The sequence below is a fragment of the Corvus cornix genome, chromosome 4A (genome assembly GCF_000738735.6).
Source record: "Corvus cornix cornix isolate S_Up_H32 chromosome 4A, ASM73873v5, whole genome shotgun sequence".
Taxonomy (NCBI): domain Eukaryota; kingdom Metazoa; phylum Chordata; class Aves; order Passeriformes; family Corvidae; genus Corvus; species Corvus cornix.
In genome coordinates this window covers 16,710,759-16,734,412 of record NC_047058.1, presented here as the reverse complement: position 1 = coordinate 16,734,412, position 23,654 = coordinate 16,710,759, and the positions used below count along the sequence as shown (strand labels likewise).

Genomic DNA, 23,654 nt, shown 5'->3' with positions numbered 1-23,654 from the left:
TCGCCCTCAAGGAGAGGGCGGTGCCCCAAGCCACGCCCACCACTGCTGTGCGGGCGAGCGGGACCCCGCCCCCTGCAGCGGCGGAGCCAATGGGAAGCGAGCGGGGGCGTGTCCTCGGGCAGAGAGGCTATAAAGGGTTGGTGCGGCAGGCGGGAACGGGTAAGATGGGCGGCGTAGGGGCGACTGGCGTGACCTGTACCCACCGTGCCGCGTCTCGCAGGAGGCGGGCGGGTCCCCGCGCGGCAGCCGCGGGCACTGCGTGGCGGAGCGACGAGGAGGAGGGGAAAAAAGGGCGCCGCTGCCGCAGCCGCCGCCATGCCCAACATCAAGATCTTCAGCGGGAGCTCACACCAGGACCTGTCCCAGAAGATCGCCGACCGTCTGGGCCTGGAGCTGGGCAAGGTGGTCACCAAGAAGTTCAGCAACCAGGAGACATGGTGAGTCGGGGCGGGGCGCGGCCGCACTATAGCTCCCGGCGGGCCGCGCGGCGCTGCGGTGCTGGGCACGGCGCGGCCTCCGCGCGGGGGTTGATGGGGGTTGTACGTTCGGGGGCCTGCGGTCGGGCCCAGCAGCGGAGCCGCGCTCAGAGTCCACCCCCGGAGCGCTCCCGCCGGGCCCCTGCTGGCCCAGAGCCCTCGGGTGCATCGCGCACGGCCCCCGCGGGCAGAGCCGGGTATCGGTGCGGGGCTCCGCCGGGCCGCGGTGCGCCCCGGGAGCCATGTGCGGCCCGGGCCGTGTCTCCAGCGGCCCCCGCTGCACGCCGCCGGCCCCGCGCGGGCTCCCACCGCCGCGTTTGGGGCTTCCCCGCACGCGGGGTTCCTGAACTTGGAGGATTTGTGCGACCTGGCCGCTGTGGCAAGTGTTGGAGCGGTGGAATTCCCCACCCAGAGCTTACCCCTTCCACGCCAAAGCCGCGAGCTGATGGGATGGCACCTCTCGGAGTTACACATACACTGATTGGGCTTTTTCGTGCCTAGAGCTAAACCGTGATGACTTGAAGCTTGATATTTTTGTGCTTAGTATGTAGCTGGTATCTTTAAGCTACTCTGAAGACTTTCAGAGTCTTAAAAAGTATTGATAGAGTTCTTGAGGAAAGAGAAGAGGCTCACACCTCCGTGCATCCCACGACGCATTTGCAGTCATGCAGTCTGTTTCGCTCAAGCTCTGAAACCTAACATTTGCCTTGTGTTATGTATCTGTGCTTTAAAAATCTTGCTGCCATCCTACGTAAAGATAAAAAGGAGATTTAAAGTTGTTCAGGGCTCCTGAAGCTTGTTTTAGTGAGTACACTAACCGTGTATACACCACAGAGTATAATATGAAGAACCTTGGTTGCTTCAACCCACTCCTTTTGCAAACAGTAATTTTTTTTTTCCACGAAAATCCAGGATGTACGTGTGACGTACAATATCATGTTTCTCTTGCACGGGCATTGATTGTAAAACCTCAGTGGTAGTACAAAGAGTTGTAGAGGAGTTAAAAAAAGTTCCGTTTGATTTACAGCCCTTGCACTGTTCCCATTGTTCTTTATTAACTGCTCTTACCCATCTAGTTGGCTGGCTGGCAGGTTCCTATGTCAGTCAGTAATTTGACTTGAAGACTTAAAAGACATCTTATTTACCCCAATAAACTGACACCAGGTGCTTCCCCGAAAGAGTAAGACTGTTTTAACAGAATAATTCATAGCCATTTTTGTACCATAAATGTCTTAAATCACCCGAATATTGGAGATGACACTTGGGGGCTAACTGCTGTTAATCAGACACTTACCCAGCAGAGAGTTCTCATTGACTGAAACTCTCCATGAGAGATGGATGCATCCTGTAAGTCAGTGTGCAGTAAAGATGACAGCAGCTCGCTGATGGATGTTGAGCAGTAAGGCTATAAATAGATAACAGTCATCAAAAAAAGTTGGAAGAAGAGATCAGAAAGGTCAGAGAAGGAAATAATAAAATCAGAACTTACCCTGAGGGCTTATACAAGTGAAGTGGTTTCTTTTCCACTGTTTCTGGTGCAGGTGTCTCCATACGTGCACTGGAGCTGGCATTTTGCTGCTGGCAAACAGGACCTTTGGCTTGTATTCAGGGATTAGTGTGCATTGCATCCAGGAGGAAATTAACCCCAAAAGCCTTTCCAGAGTGAAGTGCTGGAGTGCTTCTCTGCTGGAGCCAGTGAATGGCTGTTATGACTCTCAATCTGATAACTGGCTGTGGTGTTGCTTTGGTAGCAGTTTGACCCCACTCTGTCTGGTAATTGGCTGTGGTCCTTGCTCCTTTGTACACTGCTGCTTTTAGAGGTAGCTGTGCTTGTGAGTCCAGGGGAACAGGGCCTGCTCTGGGGTGTTTACATGCTCAGCTTGCATTGAGATCGAGAGTACAGGCTGAGTGCTTTTAGCTTTACTGGCTGGACCATTAAATCTGATCAGTGAGCGCTGTAAAATAGCCACTGAGCAAATAAACAACAGTGTTCCTGCTCAACAGCCTTGATTATGTGGCACTGTCACCCACAGACCCTTGGGAGTGCAGTGCCTTGGTTGCTCTGCAGGCACGGGTGATGGCTGTGCTATAATTTGTGTTTGGCTACAACTCTGTTCTCATCTGTTTCCAGCGTGGAAATAGGCGAGAGTGTTCGTGGGGAGGATGTCTACATTGTGCAGAGCGGCTGTGGGGAGATCAATGACAATCTGATGGAGCTCCTCATCATGATAAATGCCTGTAAGATTGCCTCAGCCAGCAGAGTCACAGCTGTCATCCCCTGCTTCCCTTACGCTCGGCAGGACAAAAAGGACAAGGTAAGGCATGGGGTATAGGTTTCTACAGGGAAGTTAAATATATACCTTGAAAGTCCTGACTGCTGGAGAAGATTTAAATGCAGTTTTGTTGCCTCCTCTGCATATGCAACTTCTTTTCAGTTCTTTAAACTTCAGGATACTGGACTGCAAAATGATCTTTTCATAAAGATCTAGTTCTTCATGAAAATATACTAAAGTCTAATCACTAGCTGATGCAAAGATGCAATGTTAATGAGTGCTCCTTTTAGTAACTGCTTGTGAATCACTGCCTGGAAGCAGAAGGCTGACATCTTGATGAAGGAGTTGAACTTGTCTTATACTGTCTTTTTTTTCCTGTACTAGAGTCGAGCTCCAATCTCTGCCAAGTTGGTTGCAAACATGCTCTCTGTGGCAGGTGCAGATCATATAATCACCATGGACCTGCATGCATCTCAGATTCAGGTAGGAGCAAAAATCAGGAAAGGATTTAACCGCTTCCACTCTGAGCCTCTTGACTGCTTTACAAGCTTTCCAGTCATCTGCTTTTTTGAGGCACAGCAGTGATCAAGACTGGGGAATTTGGGACCGGATGGGGAGGTGGATAACAGGTTAACCTGTAAATGAAAGTATAGTTGTTCATGATCAGACTGAGTGTATTGAGTCTTATGTAAATGAACTAGGAAATGATCACTACAGCTTTGTTGCCACACAGTGCCACTGTGTATTCTTCACTAGACCTTTGAGGAATGTGAGGCAGAGAGTGTCCTTAAATTCTGAGTGGAGATTTCTGATACTTAGTGTGTTGTCTTGGAGAAGTGAGCAGTTAGTTCTGCCCTCGGGTGTCCTGGCACAGCTGCTTTTGTGGGTTTAGCTGACCAGGACGATGATCTGATAGCTTGCCTCTGGCAAGACGGGCAATCCCACTTGTATCCATTCACTGCCACCCTCTCAGATAAGCTGGGTTTGGTTCTCTGCTGTGCTGGTGGTGAATTGAAAGTCATTCATAGACTTTGTTGGCTTATGAACAGAATATCTCGCAGAGCAACTTAAGTCTTGACCTGGGCTGTGTAAGAAAAATGGCAAGAGTATTTGCCAGGGAGAGGAGGGGCTGCAAGCTGTATTTGGTTTTGTTTGTGTCCACCTTGAGCAAGTGCTCAAGACCAAGAAACCCAACTCAGTGCAACTGAGAGGGGTGTGACAGAGGGAAGACTGTCTCTTGTATTGTTGCAAAGGGTAAGGTAGCTACTGCCTGGTGGCTGGCTGTCATTGTGACAGTTGGAAGTGCAGTCATTCACACTTCAGTATGATTTGCCCAGAAATACTGTCTCAGATGAAAAAAAAAAAAAAACCTATGGGGGCACAGCTGAGAGGAGTCTCAGAAAGAGCATGAAATAACTGAGCCCAAGGGGGTCCCCCTCTTCCTTAAGAGCTTGGAGTTGATGAGTGCCATGGTGCTGACCTTGCAGCAGCAGCGGTGAGATTTAATGGGATCATTTGTGCATACGTGCTTCCAGCATCGGAATGAAGGTGAGAAGGGTCTGTTATCCCTGTACCTTGAAGCATTCCTCAAAAGTAGCTGCCCCCCACTCTCCTGCTTGCTACTCCAGGGTTAGCTTCGGGCATTCAGTGACCTTTGAGGTTTGCCTGGAGAAGTCTGCAGGGTCACTGTAAAGTTATGGAACCAGCTGCCTTAGTTTAAAGACAGATGTTGCTCAAGCCTATTTTGTAGATGTGAACAGTTTGGGTAATGAGCTTTAAAGACTGACTGTAAACAAGCAGCCAGCTGCTCTGGAAATGAGTGCATTTGATGCAGGCTTTCTGCACCCCTTAGGACAGAACTAGTTTCATTTTGTGGAGGTGTTAGATGTAAAGTGTTATTTTATGCTGCTGAACTATTTCTGGCTCTGAAGACTTCTTACATTACTATTCTGTGTATCCCAAAGACTACTGCCCTTACATCAAGGGAAGTAAAAAGGAAAGCTGAAAGCTGTGGAAAGGTGATGACTGCATGCCTGATCATATAGAAGGCTTCTTGCAATTGTTTCTGGAGTGTGACTTTCAGCTACATCTGTTCCTGTTGTCTTCCTTGCAGGGTTTTTTTGATATCCCTGTTGATAATTTATATGCCGAGCCTGCTGTACTGAAATGGATCAAAGAGAATATTCCAGAGTGGAAGAACTGCACCATTGTTTCACCAGATGCTGGTGGAGCCAAGAGGTGAGCTGTCAGACAGGTAGCTTGGGATGCTGCTTCTGTGTCTACTTCGGTTCCTAAGAATACTTGAGACCCTATTTTTAAAACATGTTCTTTCTGCCAGTCTGCCTTCTCTCAGACAGTCTGGGACAGCTGGTGAAGAGTGGTCAGATATTCTTCCTAGGGAGTGTTTAGAAGGTTTCTTGGGCTGCATGGAGGATTAAATAGCTTCTGGAATCACAGCTGCATAGGTAGGAATTGCACAACAGCTACATCCCGTGGACTAAACCAATTTGTACAGGAGTATTTATGCCAGTTGAAGGAGGAAATAGTGTAGCTTACACCCCTATGCTAAGGAAAGGTTACTGCTGCTGATTAATGATACATTCTTATCCAGGCTGCTTTCTTTGCAGAATTAAGCTTAATCTGTTGAGGCATTTTCTTACTTTATTACTCTGGATTTGACTATCTAGCTGTGATTTAAGTCTGCTGCTGCTCTTCATCTTCCCTGAGAGTGAGGAAGATAGATGGTTCTATATGCAGCATATGTTATAGCACGTTTCTATTTTGAAAGCCTGACAATCTCCCATCTCCCTGCCGACAGACATACCAGTTTTTGGGCAGTTCAGAGTGTTTTCAGGTGCTTTTTAGGAGAAACTAGGCTGTTCCTTGATGCTTCTGTCTGAGGGCTACATGTGGACAGTAAAGGGACACAGATGTGCTCTTTAATCGAGGACCATCACACCAAAATGTTGGTGTGTGCTGATCTGATTCGTGTGCCTCAGAATGTTTTAAGTGGTGTGTTACAAGCAGCCAAGAGACACACTGTAGTCACTGTATGTCTTCTGTAGCTTTGCTGTGGTCTGTGTATTGGGCAGGACCTTCTGTATATTCAGCTATTTCTGTAGCTGGTTGCATAACACAGTATATGAAATACCAAACCAGCCAGATATAATCTGACTCATGAAAAAATCTGCTCAAAAGCCTCTTATACTGAAATGTGTCGATCTTGGCTGGTGCAGTATTTTATGGAGATATGCAAAGCTAAATACTTCAGTTTAGTTTAATAGTCTTGTGTAGGACCCCCAGGATGATAAGTCTGATCTAGTGGGGCTAAGAGTTTGCTTATCTAAAGTGCAGAATTTCCTGGGGGCATGTGTGTTTTATTCCTTCCACTCTTAATGCTTTTAAACTCTTTATTACTCATCAGTATCAATATATAAAGTTAAGATCCCTCTAGTAAGGTTGTTCTGCAGTCACTTGAGTGGAAGTAAATTTGAGGTGGTGTATTTGCATTTGCTGGATGTGTAATCCTGCCATAATCTGTGCCAGCACTTGTGTGCATGATGATTGAGTGCTTACAAGAGTGAAAGTAGAGCCCTGTCATAGCACTACTTAAGCCTTTCCAGTGTAGTGTTACAAAGATGACAACTGTCCAAGTGTTTGGATCACTTCAGGTTTGCTGACCTTGCTGGTTAAGGTTTGTTTATCTTAAATGCAACCTAGTTTACAGTGGTCATGATGAAAGATGAGATCTATATGCTGTCACTGAGAGAGATTAGATCAGAGATTGCAGTTTAGCTGCTTGAAGGGAAACTAAGGTGGCAGAGTGCCTTTTATTAATTGCTTGGGAGCAGTAGCAGATGTGGTGACAGCTCCTCTTAGTGCAGTGTGCTTGATATTGAAAGAGCTTTGATGGAAGCTGCTGTGTGGAGTTAAGTGTTGTTTGGAAACTGTTCTCTCTTCAGAGTGACCTCCATTGCAGATCGGTTGAATGTAGACTTTGCCCTCATTCACAAGGAGCGCAAGAAGGCCAACGAGGTCGATCGCATGGTGCTGGTGGGGGACGTCAAGGACAGAGTGGCCATCCTGGTAGATGACATGGCAGACACGTGTGGCACCATCTGCCACGCTGCAGACAAGTGAGTGGGGCTGACTGCTGCCTTCCTAATTCAGGAACCTGCTCGTACTGAACACTGTGGAATGAGTTAAGCAGATTATTTGCATGTTGAGTTTCACAAGGTCTCCTGCAGTTTCTTGATTATTCGTGTCATACAAAATAAAGGAAGAAAACCCAGTTAAAGTTCTTGCAGTGGGAATAGGCAGAAGACCATGGTTGTCTTTTTTTTAATTTGAAAAATGTCTCTGTTGAAAATGGACTGTCACTGACCATGCCAGGTAGAACTAAGTGTTGTCTGGTCCATCAGCTGATTTTGTATTAGAAATAAGCTTTGCAAACTTTGATATTGTTCATGCCCTTTACACTAGAAACACCAATATATGTGAGACTGTTAACTATGAAATACAGTATTAAATATTAGCTACAATTATTATTAGTGACAAATATTAGCTATAATATTTAATATTGCATATTAAATATTTCATACTGTATTAAATACAGTATTCAAGTATTAACACACTATTAAATATCTGCTGCCGTGTGTAGGCAAAAATTACAGGAGGTGATTTGTATGATCTGGTCCAAATATTCCAGAGCTAAGAACAAAGGGGTTTTTTCAGTGTGTGCTTTGCCTGTGGTGGATTTCATGGGACCTGTAAAATTGTTTTCTTCCCCCAAGTCAATAGAGAGGGGGAATCAAAGGTAGCCTGTCCCCTAAGCACATGGTGCTATGTCCTGTCATTCTTACCATGTGCCCTACACTAGTGTCAGCTTAATACTTGCTGAGAATTACTCATCCTTCTCCTTTACTACGCCCTTGCAGGCTTGTGTCAGCTGGAGCCACCAAAGTTTATGCCATCTTAACTCATGGGATCTTTTCTGGGCCAGCAATTTCCCGGATCAACAATGCCTGTTTTGAGGCAGTTGTAGTCACAAACACAATACCCCAGGAGGACAAGATGAAGCAGTGCCCTAAAATCCAGGTGAGTATCTATTTTCTGTCACACCTGGTGGGCAGTAGCCTCGTCTGTGCACCTGTTGGGGGGGAAAACCCCACAATAAATACTGTGTAGTGCGAACTGTGGTTCTGTTGGTACTGCCATCAGTGTTGGCTAGTTCTCTTGGCCCTATTGCTGTGGGGTAACAGATGTGTTACACTGATATAAAACGGCTTCTGTTCCACACTGTCTCAAACAGTTCACTAAAAGATCTTTTTTTTCAGGGCTTGTTTTACCTAGATCAGGTGTCTGATTTAATGGGGCTACAATGTAGGCAAGTAGTTGGATGTGTGCCCTTTGGAGGAGTGATGTGCTGATGATGTGCAATGCTGAAACAGAGGTAGACAGGGACTTCTGATGCTGGTGCTGACAGCTTTGTTATATATCTGTCACTTCATGCCCAGCCTTTGCCATCCATATGAAAGCTAAAAGCTGATCATGAGTCCCAGAAGCTGCTGTTCAGCCAGTTGTCAATCCGCTCATCCAGTGTACTCTTCTTGAGTTTGCCTGTGAGGATTTCACAAGAGACAGTGTCAAAAACCTTGCTGAACTCAACAATATCCATGGCTCCCCCCTCGCCCGTCCAGGCAGTTGCTTCATCATAGAAGGTGATTAGGTTGGTTCAAGCCTGATTTACCTTTGGTGAGTCCATGCTGACTATTCCTGATCATGTTCATGTCATCCATGTGCATAGAGATGGCTTCCAGAACAGTGCTCCATCACCTTTTGAGGGATTGGGGTGAGGCTGTCTGGCCAGCAATTCTGGGTTGGCTTTGCTTTCTTCCAGTCCTCAGGCACCTTTGCTGATCTCCAGAACCTTTCAAAGTTGATCATGAGTGCCTGGCTGTAATGTCTGCCAGCTCTCTCAGTACTCACAGATGTATCCTGTCAGGGCCCGTGGACTTGTGGGTATCAAGTCTTTCCAAGTGTCCTCTAACCCAATCCTCCTTGACTAAGGAAAAGTTCTCCTTCCAACATTCCCTTACCCTGGTCTCCTGTTTGTCAGTGCAGACTGATACAAAGAAGGTGCTCACTAACTGCTTTCTCTGCATCCTTGGTCACCAGGGTCCCCCTTCCCTTTAGTAACAGGCCCACATTATTATTAGATTTTTCCAAATACATCAATAACAAGAAGAAAACATTCTTGTTTTCCCTGACATCCTTGGCCAGATTTAATTCCAGGTGGGCCTTGGCTTCACAGCACAAATACCTAGGACACAGGCATTTGGAGAAGTTCTGGCACTACTCAGACTCAACCAGTACTGTGGTGTGAGTGTAGAAGCTTCCTCACTACTGGGCTGCTGGTGAAAGGGAAGCTGAGCTGATTGAAGCTGCAGTCAATTTTAAGCTGCTTTTGGAAATATGTTATAAGCTGATTTCAAGCTGCTGTTGGGTTGTATTTCTTTCAGTATCTGGATGATACTCCTGCAACATCTAAAACATGTCTGGTGCTTTACGTTGTTTCCAAGCTCCACACTGCAGCTGGTGTAGGCAAAAATGTTAAACTGGCAACCTCTGTGTAAATAGCTGTAGCCAAAGATTGCAGTGGAGCGGTTTTCCAGGCTCTCCTTAAATACCTCACTTTTACACACTGATGTTTGATGTTGAGGAGCACAGAGCTAAAGGATTTGTCACAAGTCACAGGCTTTACTCTGCAGCTTGTTGTTTTTTTCTTCCCTTCAGAGAACTTAACCAGAAGATAAAAAATATTAAGTATCGTTTTCACTTGGTTTCCTTAATGCAGCATGAATATGGTGGTTCTTACTAGACTACGTATATTGAAGTGCTTTAGCTGTGGGGATTCTGAGCTGGATTTGGCTGAGACTTGACTTTCCCTCCTGGTACCTGTGTGACCCCACCAGATGGAGCCAGCACAGCGTCTGGGAGCTGAGCTGCAGCACAGCAGCTTCATCTCTCAGGCTGCTGGCAGCAGTGGTAAAACCTCTTGGCTCAAGGGAAGTGATTTCATCTTGATTTAGACTGCCCTAACTTCTCTGCGCAAAGTGAATACGAGTTGTGTGGTAAACAGGCTGAGCCTAGGGAGTCTGAGCAAAGCAAGGCGATGGTAGACCGTAACTCTGACAGACCAACTACAGTATTTGTAGTGCTATTTGTAGAGTATCTTCGGGCTTATATGTAATTAAATCCTAATCCTGTGTAGAAGTAATTTGTCTGCATCTGGCATGTTATAAATGTGGGTGATGAGTTTATTCTTTAGCTTCTCCCTGACTTCCCAGGCAGTCTTTCAAGCTTGATGCCTTTTCTCAATGGCACTGATGCATCTTTCTTCCCTTCCAGGTGATTGACATCTCAATGATCCTTGCGGAGGCCATCAGGAGGACTCATAATGGGGAATCCGTTTCCTACCTATTCAGCCATGTCCCTTTATAACAACAGATGTCAGCTGCTGCTTGTATGGCTTTTTTTTTTAAAACCAAAAGTTGTTCAGCTTGTTGTAAAGTTCAGTAGAAGACTCTGCTTGTTCCAGTGCAGTTCTCCACAGCTCCTGCTTAAGTCAGGCTTACTGGCTCTGTTCCCAACACTGGGAGGCTGGAGGGGGAAAGCTCTTCTCTGTAACAGCCAACTCCACCAGCACCCTGTGCATGGAGCTGATCAGTAGCACTGACTCAATTCTGCAGGTCTGTGGAGAGCAGGACTGACACATGGCTAATTGCCACAATTATTTTGAGGGGGGGAGGGAGAGGGTTTGTCTGTGGGCAGGGTTAGATGATCTGGCATGCACACCCTAAATTGTTTGGGAAGTAGAGCTCTCTAGGACATGTTGATCTGGATCTACAGCAAGAGCCCAAGAGACTGCTGGCTGTCTTACCACTCTGTACCTGACAGAGCCCTTGGAGAGTGGTGGGGAAGGCTTGTGTCTTGGCCAGGCTTGACCCTTGGTGAAGCCCTAGGGGACACCTAGGAGGTGGTTCCGCTACGACTTCCTCCCATGAAAGGAGATCAGTGTAGCTTGCAAACTTGAATTCCTTGTAATTGTTGATGAAATTAAATGCCCTTTAGTGTGCTACACAGCAAAGTGAGGATGAGAGCAGCGTCTGTGCAGTGCTGTGTTAGCTTAGGGAGGAAGGTGCATCCTGGGCAAGTGTTGTTTTCCAAAAACTCTTGACGTAGGGAACTTGGGATGGTTGTGTGCTTTGGTTTCTTAGTGCAGGCTAAAACCAGCTTCTCAATTTCACAGCTTCCTGTTAGCCTTGCTAGCTAACTAGAGGACTGCTGTCATGTACTGCAGCTGCACCTTGACCTGCTGTGCAACCCCCTGACCCTTTTTTTTTTTACCAGTACAGTAGTAAACAGAGCCTCTTTATCCAACGGCAGCAGGATTGTTGCATCTAGCAAGTGCCTGCTCAGATGCTGGGGTGACCTGAAACACAACAGCTTTGTGTCCAGCTGGCTTAGCCTCTCATTCATTGCCTGTTAACAGTCCTTTTATCCTATAAGTTACTGACACATCATTTGTCCTGCTCAATTGTCTGCCTTTCCTTGAAAGCATTGCTTCTTGCAAAATACCTTAAGCTAAGGAGCATGGCAGGTTGCAGGACAACAAAACCTGAAGGAACCCTTGGAGTGGGTCTGATGCGTCTCAGGAGTGTTTATGGCAATGGGTTGAAGAGGCTGGTGATCCATAGTACAGGGAAAACAGCAGATTTAACACCAACCTGACAGGCCACAAAGTGCCTGAAAAAAATACCAAAACTAGAGCTGGCTGAGGCTCTTGGATGTAAGAAGTATCATCTGAAACTTGAATACTTAGAAAATGTACCAGACAATCGTAAGGTAAACTGCTAAGTCTCTCTTGAACTCTTATGGTTTATAGACCAAACTGTTTTGTTCTGGTTTTGTTTTGGTTTTTGGGTTGGTTTTTTTGTTTGTTTTTTTTTTAATAAGCACTCCTCTTTTATTTGTTTTTGAGCTGGAGGAAGGGAAAAAGGGAAAAGAAGGAACTTGAAATTACTTTCTAGAGTAACCAGCATGACTTTGAGGGGCTGGGGTGTAAGTGGAACTAACTGAAAGATGTGGTTAAAATCTAGGGAAGTACTTCTTTAGCTGTGCCTTTTACTGAAGACTTCTCTCCCTTCCTAAACTCCTGTCCTGTGGCAACGTTAACACTTCTATTAGTGTAGAGCTTTTCTTTTTGTATAAGAATTGATGTTTGTCTGGAAACTGTGCATCTCTTGCTTCTTTGCTTTGCATCCTGCACTGAGCTCTCCTGAGAGTCTGTGATCCCACCTCCTGTATGGGAGCCCCTGCTGCCATCCTGCTGCTGCTCTGAGAGCCAAAAGCCAGGACATCAGAGCAGTGCTGGGAGGATTTTCAGCAGCATTTGTGTTTAAAGTTAAGACCTGATGAAGGAATTAAACTTTTATTTAAAAACCACGGCCTCTGCCTGTAAGTGCTTCTAAATATCTTAAGTGACATGAATCTTCCGAGTTGGGTCATTTTAAGGGCAGATCATGAAGTAATTTTGTTTGGAAGGGGCCTTGGAAGGTCATCTGGTTTAACCCTTGTGCATGTGGCCAGCTGTGAGGTTCAGCTTGGCTCTGCTCACATTGCATGGAAAGAAAAGCGTGGGACCAAGCACTGAGCAATTGCTTTTGTGCATATTTGATTTCCTGGACTTAATTGTCAGAGGTGGTAGTGCAGCTTCTCTTGTACTGTTCAATTATGTATCTGAGCAGATTTGTTCACATAATGTTCAGGTGGGGGAAGCTTGAATATTTTAACAAGTACAAATGAAGAATTTGTAAGTGTCTTGCACAAAGCTGATGATCAGATACAGCCAGATTATGTCCTGAGAAGCACTTGTTCTGACTAAACCCTGATTCTTTCTCATTTTGTGTGGCAGATGGGAAATGAAGTTAGAAGGATGAGATGGCAGGTCTAGAGAAAGGTCTTTGGTATTACAAATAGACTTCCAGGTCTAGACTGAACATGACCATGGCCTCAGGCAGACATTTGCTGAGGATCACAATTGTCATCCATCTGTTAAAATGTCTTGCAGTACTGGCCAGTGAGTAAGTGGAAAAAATGGGGTTTTTTCCCCCCAAATAGCAGGGTGGGTGCTGTGGGTCTTGTCAGGATGATGTAGCAGATTTCACCCTCTCTGGCAGCAAAACAGAGCAGAGCTTTACAGCCATTTGTACACAGGAGACCATTGCTATTAGTGTATACAATGTTTTCTTAGTTACTTTAATAGAACCAGGGGTTCAGGTTGGGAGAGGGCACAGGCTTAATATGCTGTATGACATTGTAGCTCTTAAAAAGGATGGGAGATACCTCCTTGGGACTGTTCTCATACCTGTGTGAAGTGACTCTGCTCTGAAACCTTCAGATAGGAAGGGATGGAGTCTTTACCAAAGTCTGGAGGTGAGCTGTGGGGTGCCTTAGGCTTTCCTCACAGCTGCCTGAGTTACTACTATAGAAAACAAGTTATTCAGCAGGAGAAAATCTCAACAGAGTCATTTGCTGTACTCCTTCAGTTGGAGGTCTGGAAGAGCAGGACAGAGCTCCAGCAGCTCCCTCTGCCACAGGTACAGGAGTGTGGCTGCAGGTGTGAGGATGGTGGTATTGGTGCCAGTAGCCATCTCGTGCCTGTCTGCTGCCTGCTGTTAATTCAGCGGGAACAAGGAACACATCAGTCACTAGTCCTGTATCAGCCCTGCTCACCTGCCTGGGTACCTGAAACTAATGCACAGGGTGGGAGCTGAGCTTACCAGGTGTGCCTTGCAGGTAGCAGGATGTGTCCACTGTTTAAAGCAAAATGAGACACATCTCAAAATAATTTGCTGGCAGCTCCCTCCTGCCTTACTGATACAAGGAGGTCTCCTGGAGCTGGTGTTTCTGTGATCTAAAGAAAGCAGCACCTTGTCTTGCTGGTGTTGGGCAAGGGGAAAATGGTGTTAGCAAGCCCTTCTGTAAACTGCAGCAACATCCACAGGAGGAATGAGCCCTGTAAGGCACAACAGCCCCGGTATGTTGCTGCCTTCCTGGGGCTCTCTGCTCCTGTCCTAATGGATGTGAAGGGTTGTGACAGGAGGCTGGGGTAAAAACGGGAGAAGGTGCTCTGGCCCTGTGGAATGGCTCAGCCTGGCAGCTGTCATGGTGGTGCCCTGCAGGCAGATGGGTCAGGAGGCTGAGAAAAACGTCTGATCAGAGAAAACTTCATGCCTCCTTCCTGTACAGGAGAATAAAGCATTCCTGGAAATGGCCATCAAGGAGGCTGTATCAGCCTTGGCAGCCTTGTTCTGTGTGAGATTTAAAACCCATCTAAAATGGCTGGCAGTCAGTCTGTGCTATTTCAGGTCAGGGCTGTTTTTGCTTTCTCCCTATCTGTTGATGTCTCAGTTCTTTTGTTATAAATTATTGAAAGCAGAAATGCCAAAAGACGTAAGAAAGAAGCTGGTTGTGCAGTTACGGGAGGCTTTGCTAATTTGTCAGGGGGAAAAGCTCTTGCTGGGATATAAGCTCCTTTCTTGTTCTTTGTGCAAGATGGGTTTTAGCAGCTCCCCGGCAGCAGCCCCACCTCTCCCCTGCTGGCAGCGCACAGGGTTGGCTTTAAAGTGCTCTGGCCGTGGTTTGTGCGAGCATGGTGGTGCCTGTGTGGCTTGAGGAAGGGGGAGCTCCCCTTCCCCTGCCTGCGTGGCCACCGTGGTGGCTTTGTGCCCAGACAAAGACCCGGGAGTTGCAGCATTAGGAGATGCAACACATTGCCCAGGGGCTGTGCCTTGCCTGTGGCGGGTGCAGCTGGTTCTGCTGAGGGGCTGGGAGGATGGTGACCAGGTTTTTGGGTGCAGCTGGTGCTGGCGAGGGGCTGTGCACAGGCAGGGTGGGGATTGGGTTCTTTCACACTCACTGCCTGCCAGGGACAAAAGCTACGTCAGACTGCAGCATCCACAAAGGAGAGAAGCATGTGGAGAACAGGCAAGCAAAGGGGGAAGCTGAGGGGAAGGTGAGCACAGCCAGAGAGTAAACACATGGTAAAACACTTGTCTGACTATTTGCATGAAGGCAAAAAGGATTTCCTGCATTCATTTTGAAACTGCATGGATGTTTTGGTTCCTGCTGGCTGTGCAGGAAAGATGAGCCTTTTCTCACTGGGGCTGGGCTGTATGATGCAGGCTCTGCAGGGTGGGTTTGAAGGATGCTCGTGAAGGTGGCCCTGCCTGGGCTTGCAGCTCCTGGCTCTGTGGCACTCTCCAAACCTGGCCCTGCCGGGGGCTGCACCACCAAATCAGAGCTGCTCTGGGAGCAGCCTGGCCTGGAGCTTTGCCTGCAGCCTTTCCCTCCCTCCCCCAGGCACAGGGATGGGAGGCTGTTTGCTATCCCGACTCCTCTCGGGGGAGCAACCTGGCCTTAGATCTTGGCCTTTGCCTTTTCAGCATTTGCCAACTCTTGGCGCTGCTTGAGTTCAGAGCCCATATTCTGGCTGGAGTGAGAAGGTGCCTCAGGGCGTGTGGCAAAGGGCCACCTCCGGCCATGACCTGCTGTCGCTGGATAGCACCAGTCCCGCCTGCCAAGACGGCAGTCGTCTTGTTAAAGAACAAAGCAAGTGTTTCCTCCGGATTGCTGGGGATTTTCTCTGCAAAATCTCCAATAAGCCCTGAGCGAAACCCAGAGGCTGGCAGGCCAGGAGGAGTGGAGGTGAGAGCTGCTGCAGCACAGCTGCTACCCCTCGTGCTCTCTAACAGGTTCCTGCTCACCATGGCACCAAGATGTCTGCGGAAAGATTTTGGCAAGTCAGGATACTTTTTCTTTTGCCTCCTCCCCTTCCCCTCATTCCCTTCAGCACCTGCAGGACCCTCCTGGCCCTCTACCCCCTCTCTATCCTGGTGGCCAGCATGCAGGTGCCCCCCATACTGCCACTGTCCTTCCTGCTGGGATCAGATAGGCTGTCTGCACTGCCCCTTGGCTTTTTCCCACCAAAGGTGTTTCTTCCAATTGCACACCAGCCCATTTGCACAGTTTGGGCTGCTCCCCAGGCTTGCTGCAGCCAAGCAAGAGCCTGTGAGTCTGGTCAGGTTCTTGCCCACCCGTGCTGCTTCTTTAGTGACCAGATCTCCCCAGGAAGTGCTGTGGTCAAAGACAGGCTAGACATGAGCTGGCCACAGTGGCCAAGCACCTCTCACAGGTGTGAGAATAGGGCGCTGGGTTTAGCCCAAGGCTTCCTTTATTCAGGTTCTGCATCAGCAGCGGGAGCATCCCTGGGCACACACACGGGCCATAGCTGCCTCCGTTGCTGTAGGGAACCTGCTGCTGGCGGGAGGGAGGGTGGGGCTGGGACAGTGGCTTTGGAGTCATCTGGTCTCATGGGAGCCGGCCTGCTGCCCCTCACACCCGGCACCTAGGTGCGTGTGCGCACAGGAGGGGCAGTGGGAACCATGCCCGTATGTGGGGGCAGCAGGAGCTGTGTCCCCGCGCGAGTGAGGGGCTGTGCGGCCCCTGCCCGTGTGTGTTGTGAGGAGGTGCGTGACCCGTGTCCCCGGTGCCCCCCTCATTCGGCCTCTCCCTTTCCCGTTGTCCGCTCTCTCCCCGTCTCCCTCACGCCCCTCACGCTCGGTCCCGCTCGCGCCCCCGTCGCGCGGCGCGGCCGCAGCGGCCGCCCCCTGGCGGGCCACGCGCTTCCCGGCAGGCGCGGCGGGCGGGCAGCCAATGGGCGCGCGGGCTGGGCGGCGGCCGGGGTATAAAAGGCTCCGCCCCGCGCGGCGCGCGCTCCAGACTCACCTGGACACGCAGGGAGCGGGACCGGCACCGATCGCGCACCGCGTCCGCCGCACGCCGCATCCGCCGCACATCGCACCGCACAGCGCCGCAGGTACGGGCTGGGCCGCGGAGGGGGGCGACCCCGCGCAGCGCTGCTGCGAGGAGGAGCTCGCCGGGGCGCCCCGGGGTGGGGGCTGCGGGCGCGGCGGGTCCCGGGGGGGACATGGCTGCCTGATGCGGGGAGGGCTCCCCCGGCGTGTGCGGGCACCGGGGAGCCGCCCCGCACGGCTGGCCGGGCCCGGGGAGCGGCGCGGTGCCCGGGGCGGCGGCGCGCCCCGCCCTGCGCTATTGTCCGCGGCGGGGGCCGGGGGGGCCGGGGCCGCCTTTGTCTTCCCGTCCCCATCCTTCGGCTGACTGCGGCGGGGGTCTCGCAGGCAAAATGTGCGACAAACCAGACCTCTCGGAGGTGGAGAAATTCGACAAGAAGAAGCTGAAGAAAACCAACACGGAGGAGAAGAACACGCTGCCCTCCAAGGAGAGTGAGTGCGGGGCCGGGGGCTGGCGGGGCGGGGCGGGGCGGGAGGCACGACCGGCGGGGCAGTGCCCTCGGGGGCCGGTCTCGCCGCCGAGGCATCCGGGGGAGAGGGGCAATTTGGGGCGGCACGGCTGTGGCCCCGAGAAAGCCACGGGCAGAGGTGTGTGCAGCCCGGGGGAGCGGGCATGGGCACTCGGAGAGGGCTGTTGCGCCAAACTGATGCCTCAGGGCATCGCTTTCCTGCGGACGGACGCAGACAGGTGCCCGACTTGCTGCCACGCACGCGTGTGGCTTGCCATTTTCTAACTTGACTGTAAAACCACCCCATTTGGGGTCAAATCACAAAACTGGGCACCAGGGCCTGAGTGAATTCTCTGAAACCTTCTCCGGTGGGTGCTTCCACAAAAGAAAAAGCACTATAGACTAATGGGCCTCTATTCTTTTGCAGCTATTGAGCAGGAGAAGGAATGTGTGAAGTCTTCCTAGAGAGAGATTGCCTGGCAGGAAGAGCGACTACTCAGTTATTTTGCTTTGAAATGAATCATGTGGGTTTTTTTAAATTTACATCACGTACATGTATAGAAAACAGCTGTATCACCTAACACACTGTCCCATTTTGCTGGCAGCTTTGGCAGGTGGGGGGACAAAGCGTGGTCCTCTCAGTCCATCAGTAGCCTGACCTGATGCCATCTCTGCTGCCCAGCTGCCTCCTGTGACAGCACTGATCTTGCTCTGATGCAGTGGGGAGATGAGCAAGGGCCATGGAGGCTTCTGGGGATGGACCCCTTCTGCCTGGGGGAGTGGGGAACCTTTCTGGCCTCACCTCCGGCTTGGGTCTGTCTTGCATATTCTTCACTGACAGTGTTCTGTAGCCTCACTCACAGTTTTTTGTCTTCCTTGGGGGAAAAATGAGAAGTTTATTATAAAATAAAAAATTGTAATGATCTACCTATGGCTCATGGCTTCTTCACTGGCAAAGGTTCTGGCTGTAGCTTGCCTTGGAGGGTGGGGAGGTCTCTGCCTGGTGCTACAGCAGTGCTGGTTGTTCAGCATTGCTCAGAGGGTGATGTGGGATGGTTCCCTGCAGGGTGAATCCAGGTTGGTTTTTGCTTGGGGATCAGTTCCTGGAGGAACTGGGAGCATTGCTGGCGTGACCATGGCCACTGTGCTCCACCACCATTGCGGTTTCTTGGTGTATCTTAAAAGTAGAGGCTAATGTAGTCCTTGCTGCCCGTGTGAAGGCAGAGCCTCCTGCCTTGGTATCCCCTGCCTAAAACCTTGTGGAGCTGAGCTGGTGCCTTGTCAGCATGGCTGGAGGTGCTGGCAGTGGAGATGCTGGCCTGGGTCCTGCTGCTGTGCTGGCCAGGCCAGCTCTGCCCACCCAGTTCTTGGAGCACAGTTCTCCCATCACTGCCTGGCAGTGCCCTTCTGTTCCCCTTGATGGGTTCTAATGCAGTAAATCCCTTGGATACTCTCTGGGGTGATCCCAGTCCTGCCTTGCAGGGGTGGAGATCCCTGGGTCCTGCAGTTGGCCACCAGCACAGTGTGGGTGAGCTCTGACAGTGCCTCCAGGTCTGTGCTGAGGCTTCCTGGCTACTGCCAGGATTTCCTTACCTGCACCTGGCCTGCAGGGCCACTGGACAGACCAGGCCACTTATGGAGGAGGTGGAGGCAGATTAGCCAAAACTTGCCAGCTAACAGTTTTGGTCAGTGTTCCTAATGAGCCTGGTCAGCTGGGAGCAAACATGGGGCTGTTGTGCCTGTCTGGACATGGTGCCTATCTGCCTGCTGCCTCCACCCACACTGCCTGCCAAGGACTGCAAATAACACTGCCTGTGTGGTTGCCCTTGCCTCCACCCCTTAAAAAGCAGAATTGAAAGAGCTGCAGGTAAGATTTGGTGTTTGTGCGCTGTCGGGGCAGTGTGTGGGGTTTTCCGTGGGGTGAGGGCAGTGGGGAGCAAGGCAGAGGCCCAGATGGGGCTGCTGCTATGTTGGGCTGAGCATTGGGAAGCCCAGCGCATGCCAGGGTGGCTGTGCCCCTTCAGCACCCTGATGTCCCCAGGACAGAACCCTATCCTGGATGTGGGAATCTTCTCCCAGTGCCACTTGGCAGGTGGTTTGTCAGGGTGACAATGTGTCCCTGCTCAGGGGTGGTTTTTCTCATGGAGCAGGGGCAGGCAGGTAAAGCCAGCCTGAACCCTTTCTGGATCCCTCAGAGCCTGAGTTGAACCAAGTGAAGCTTTTGGGATGGAAACACAAAGAGGCAGTGCTGATCTCCCCTCCTCAGTGCTGCTTTTGGGGATAGGGAGGTCCCAGTTGCTGCCCAGAGCACCTTGGCTGCTCCTGACACCGCCTCGCTGCCTCTCCCTGCTACGTGCTGCAACGGGCCCCTCTGCCGGCATGGAAAAGCACCAGGGTAAAGCACCAGGGTACTTATCTCTCCCTGAGTCACATGGACGTCTGCAAGGCCACAGCAGGAGTGTCCCCTCCCTGGCATCGCTGTGCTTACAGTAACTTTCCCCTCACCCTGTGCTCTGCGCACAGGCAACAGAGCCTGCCAGGGGTGCTGGGCACCCCAATCCTACAGAGCCAGCTGGTTTGCCAGCCAGGACCAGGGCTCTGGGTTGCTCCACATGGCAGGGTGGCTGGTGCCAGAAGCCGGTGACGCTCCAGCATTGACCCTGAGTCTGTAGAAGCGGCCCATGGGACCCCCATGCATCCTGGGGAGCTGTAGGGGTGTTGATGCATCTGGGTTTGGGTTGCTTTTTCACTGCAGCCAACCCAAGCATGTAGTGATACAGATTTAGACATGGGGTTAAGTGCTGGCACAGCCAGGTCTGTGCCCCAAGGAAGCCACCCCAGGGGCTGGCAGTCCCAGCCTGGACCCAGGGGCATCAGCTGGAGCTGGGAGCAGCTGCCCAGCAAACACATCTCCATGTGTTTTATGGCCAATGTGGCTGTGTTCACCTAAAATGAGGGCAGTCCAGGCGCTTTTCCCAACCACATTCCTGCCAGAATGGTGCACAGGAAGTACCAGAACAGGTTGCCTAAATGCCCTATCCTCAATACTGAGGGTAAAGGGTTACCTATTCTGCTAACCAGTGTCCAAAATGTCCCTGTTGCCAGCAGAGTGTGAGCCAGTAAGGGGGGAACCATTACAGAAAAGCTTTTTATATCAACACTTTCTCTCCCCATTCCAGACCTTCCCCTTTTCACCCTGGTACACAGCTGCCAGTGGTGTGGGAGGCCAGGACACGTGCCAGACTGATGTCCTCTAGAAACGTGGTGGCTTCAGCAGCATGGGCTGCCCCAGCAACCACCCACGCACAGAAGATGCTATCCCAGGAGCTGGGCCTTCCGGGCAGGGCTCTATGACCCTTCCCTCGCTGGGTACCAGGTGAGTTACTCATGTCAGCCCCTCTTGGCAATGCCAGGAGAATATAATCCGTGCCTCTCCCATCTGGGGCCCATCCCACTGCTTCTGGGTGGTTTCCTCCCATGCTCAGTGAGATGGTGAGCTGTGGCCTCACTGCAGAGGAGGGAGGAGAAGGCTGAGTCACCATCAGGAGGAATTTGGGAAAATACCTGGTGACCAGCAGCATGAGGTGAATTCAGATCAGGGCTTGTGGCTGGGATGGGTGTCTGCCCCTGCCACTGCTCCATCCCCTCTGACTCAGACAGGAGAGGATTTGGCCCAACACACACATGTGTGGAGGATCATAACAACCCCATTTCTGGCAGGAGGTGCCTGAGTCAGCCTGTACATGGCCCTGCACTGGGCTCCCCTGTGCCCCACTGCTCCCTGCCAGTCTGCGGCACCTTCCTCATGTCCCTCAGCACCACGTTGGTTTGTAGCACCACTCACCCAGGGCAAGGGACGCTTTTGCACTCTGACAGCCGGGGTTTTCCCTTTGCCTCTTGTCACCCAGCAGCCCTCAGAGTTGTGGAAGAAAGTGGTGAGAGCCAAGAGGTGTCAGCGATCAAGGCCTGTGACAGCCCCTGAGCAGCAGGAAATTGCCAACCTCAACCTGAACCGCAGCTGGTCCAAGCAAACCGCCCTTGGAAGGTGTGTGTTTGGCACCAGAGATAACAGGATAAGGTGAAGCCAGGCTGCACAGACAGGTGGATACTGCAGCTCCCCAGTGGGTGGATCCTGCCTACCCCCACCTCCCCGCATCCCTGGGGAAAACACATCACCACCTCTATGTCGCTTGGGTTGGCCTTTCCATGCCAGGTCTCTGCTGCCTGCATGGACACATTGCCAAGCACAGAGCTCAAACCATCCGATGGTGGCAGGGGTTGAGAGGGGAAGCAAGGGGCAGCAAGCATGAGCTGCCAGGGGAAAACCTCTGTTGGGAGTGCTTGGGGAGGATCTGTGCATGCATGCATGGGGATAGTTAAAGAGGAAACCATGTGGCTGTAAAAGAGGAAAGCAGAAGGGAAGGAGCAATAGCGGGGAAATGAAAGTGTTGTATGGCTTAGTGACCACAGTCCTTTGGCAAAGGAGTTGATAGTAGGCCACCATGATGTGCAAGAGTTGTGTGATGGGGCCACTTGGTGACACAGGGGAAGGATGGATAGACAAACTGTCCCCATCCTGTGGTGGGGAGCAGCACTGTGCTGGAGAACCCCCATGGCCATGGGGAGGGAAAGCCACCATCCCTGACCAGTGGGTGCAAAGGCACCCACACAGCAAGCCAGGAACCTTTGGACACCTGCACTGGCAAACTGACCTGTGGGCTGCACCCACTCAGCACAACCCAACACCTTCCCCAGCAGCGCAAAAGTTATTGCTGCTCTTGAAATAACGCCCTGGAGGTCAGGTTTACCAGCAGGAGCTTATTCATCCCCTGCCAGCGAGGGCTCAGCATGAGTAGTGATGAACCGGGAGCACGCAGAGCTTCCTGCTCCCGCCAGCACCTGGCTCTAAACAAAGCCGGGAAGTCACGCACTGAGCCCCCCTGCAGCCCCGCGCTGCCCGCATTTGCCGGGGCTGTCGCGGGCTCGAGGCGCAGGTGGCAGCAGCCTGGCTGCGTGCCTTGGCCGGGCGACCTGCGCGCTGCCGGCGCCGCGGATGCCGAGCCCAGCGGGGGCTCCCAGCCCGCTCCTGACCGCGGCCGGAACTCAGAGCTCACTTCGGGCCTCCCCCCCGGTTGCATTCTGCAGATTCCCGCGGGCCCGAGGGGCCGTGCCCGGGGCTGCGGCAGCATGTGCTCCTGCGGGAACGCGGCTCCGGTGTCTGCGGCAGCGCCCGCACTTGCACCCGAGCCGGGGCAGCTGACGGAGCAGAGGAGCGCTTTATTTTAGGAAGCAGCTGGCTCACACAGGAGACATTGTTTATCATCTTTCTTGCCTCTGGTGTTTTATTACAAAGGATTATGGCATGAAAAGCCATTTTGTTCCCCTGTTCCCAATGCATAGCCCCCTCTCCACGATTTATTCCTCTCCACAGGCAACAGCTGGGGTATGACATCCCAGGAAGTGGGGGGGGGGAAATAAGGTGGGGGCTCGAATCCATGGCAGTGATGGCAGCAGGGATGTACCCAGTGCCCCAGTCATGGCACAGCTGGCAGGAGTTTGCCGGGGGTGCCTGAGACTGCTCATGCACCTTCATGATGTGAGGGGTGGAAAAACAAAATCAAAGCCTTTCCTCGGTGGGTGTCACCTGTAAGACAATGTCGGACACTGCTGTCCCCAAGCCTGTGTGCCCCACTGCCCGTGCTGCTGGCATCCTGTGGTGTGACAGCCCCAAACCTGCTTGGATGAACGCGTATGGGAGTGTCCTGCTCCCCACGGGGAACCTGGGGCCAGGCTGGGCACAGCATGGTGCAGGGTGCAAGGTGGGCACAGTGGGTGGGAGGCAGGGTACAAATTGGGAGGTCAGTTTGGGAACATGATCCTTTGCCACTCCCCCCAGCATCACCATCAGGCAGGGTAGAGGCACCTCCAGAGCCACAGCAGGAGCAGCTTCTCGCTGTCCCTCTGACCAGACGCTTTCCTTGCCAAGTGACAGCCAGGGTACCATGTGCCCCCTGTCCCCTTCCTCTGTCCTTGCTGCCGTGTGCCTTTCCTGTGGGTCCCAGAGCAGAGTCCGTGGCAGCACAGGCTGAACTCCCCTCCCCCCGGCTGCAAGCCAGTGCCTGACAGACTCCTCTGTGGTTTTCCAGGAACCAGCTCCGGAGCTATGGGCAGCAGATAAGCATGTTGCAACAGATGCCTTGTGCTGTCTCCAGAAGGCCCATCCTGTCTGTGCACCTACGTCAGGGCAGAACTATGTCTGGTGCTGCCTCCTACGGTGCTACCTGCTCTGTCACCTTGTCATTTAACATGTCCCTAAAAACCAGCCAAGGGGTTCTGGGGAAGAGCTGGGGATGGGCAGGGAGGTGAGGGCAGTGGTGTGTGGCTCAGCCACTGCCAGGTCTGTGGTTGCACTGAGGCTGGGACAAGCCCCTGCCTGCAGTGCTGTGTCTGAGAGGCAGCTCCACAGCGCAGGCATGTCCCCCTCCCTGCTGCCTCAGACCTGCTCACAAAAAACAACCC

The 23,654-nt window shown here is 51.6% G+C and overlaps 2 protein-coding genes across 2 annotated transcripts; both read left to right on the top strand.

The window, feature by feature from the left end:
- Window positions 1-144: 144 nt before the first annotated feature.
- On the top strand, window positions 145-12,256 carry PRPS1 (phosphoribosyl pyrophosphate synthetase 1). The gene is made up of 7 exons (XM_039572036.1): window positions 145-437; window positions 2,608-2,791; window positions 3,134-3,232; window positions 4,863-4,987; window positions 6,712-6,885; window positions 7,687-7,846; window positions 10,160-12,256. Exons 1-7 carry the CDS (start codon window positions 316-318, stop codon window positions 10,250-10,252), a joined length of 957 nt encoding a protein of 318 aa, XP_039427970.1. The 5' UTR covers window positions 145-315; the 3' UTR covers window positions 10,253-12,256.
- A 4,310-nt stretch (window positions 12,257-16,566) lies between these two features.
- TMSB15B (thymosin beta 15B) lies at window positions 16,567-18,062 on the top strand. Its single transcript, XM_039572046.1, has 3 exons — window positions 16,567-16,691; window positions 17,014-17,118; window positions 17,563-18,062. Exons 2-3 carry the CDS (start codon window positions 17,019-17,021, stop codon window positions 17,598-17,600), a joined length of 138 nt encoding a protein of 45 aa, XP_039427980.1. The 5' UTR covers window positions 16,567-16,691; window positions 17,014-17,018; the 3' UTR covers window positions 17,601-18,062.
- Window positions 18,063-23,654: the final 5,592 nt, after the last annotated feature.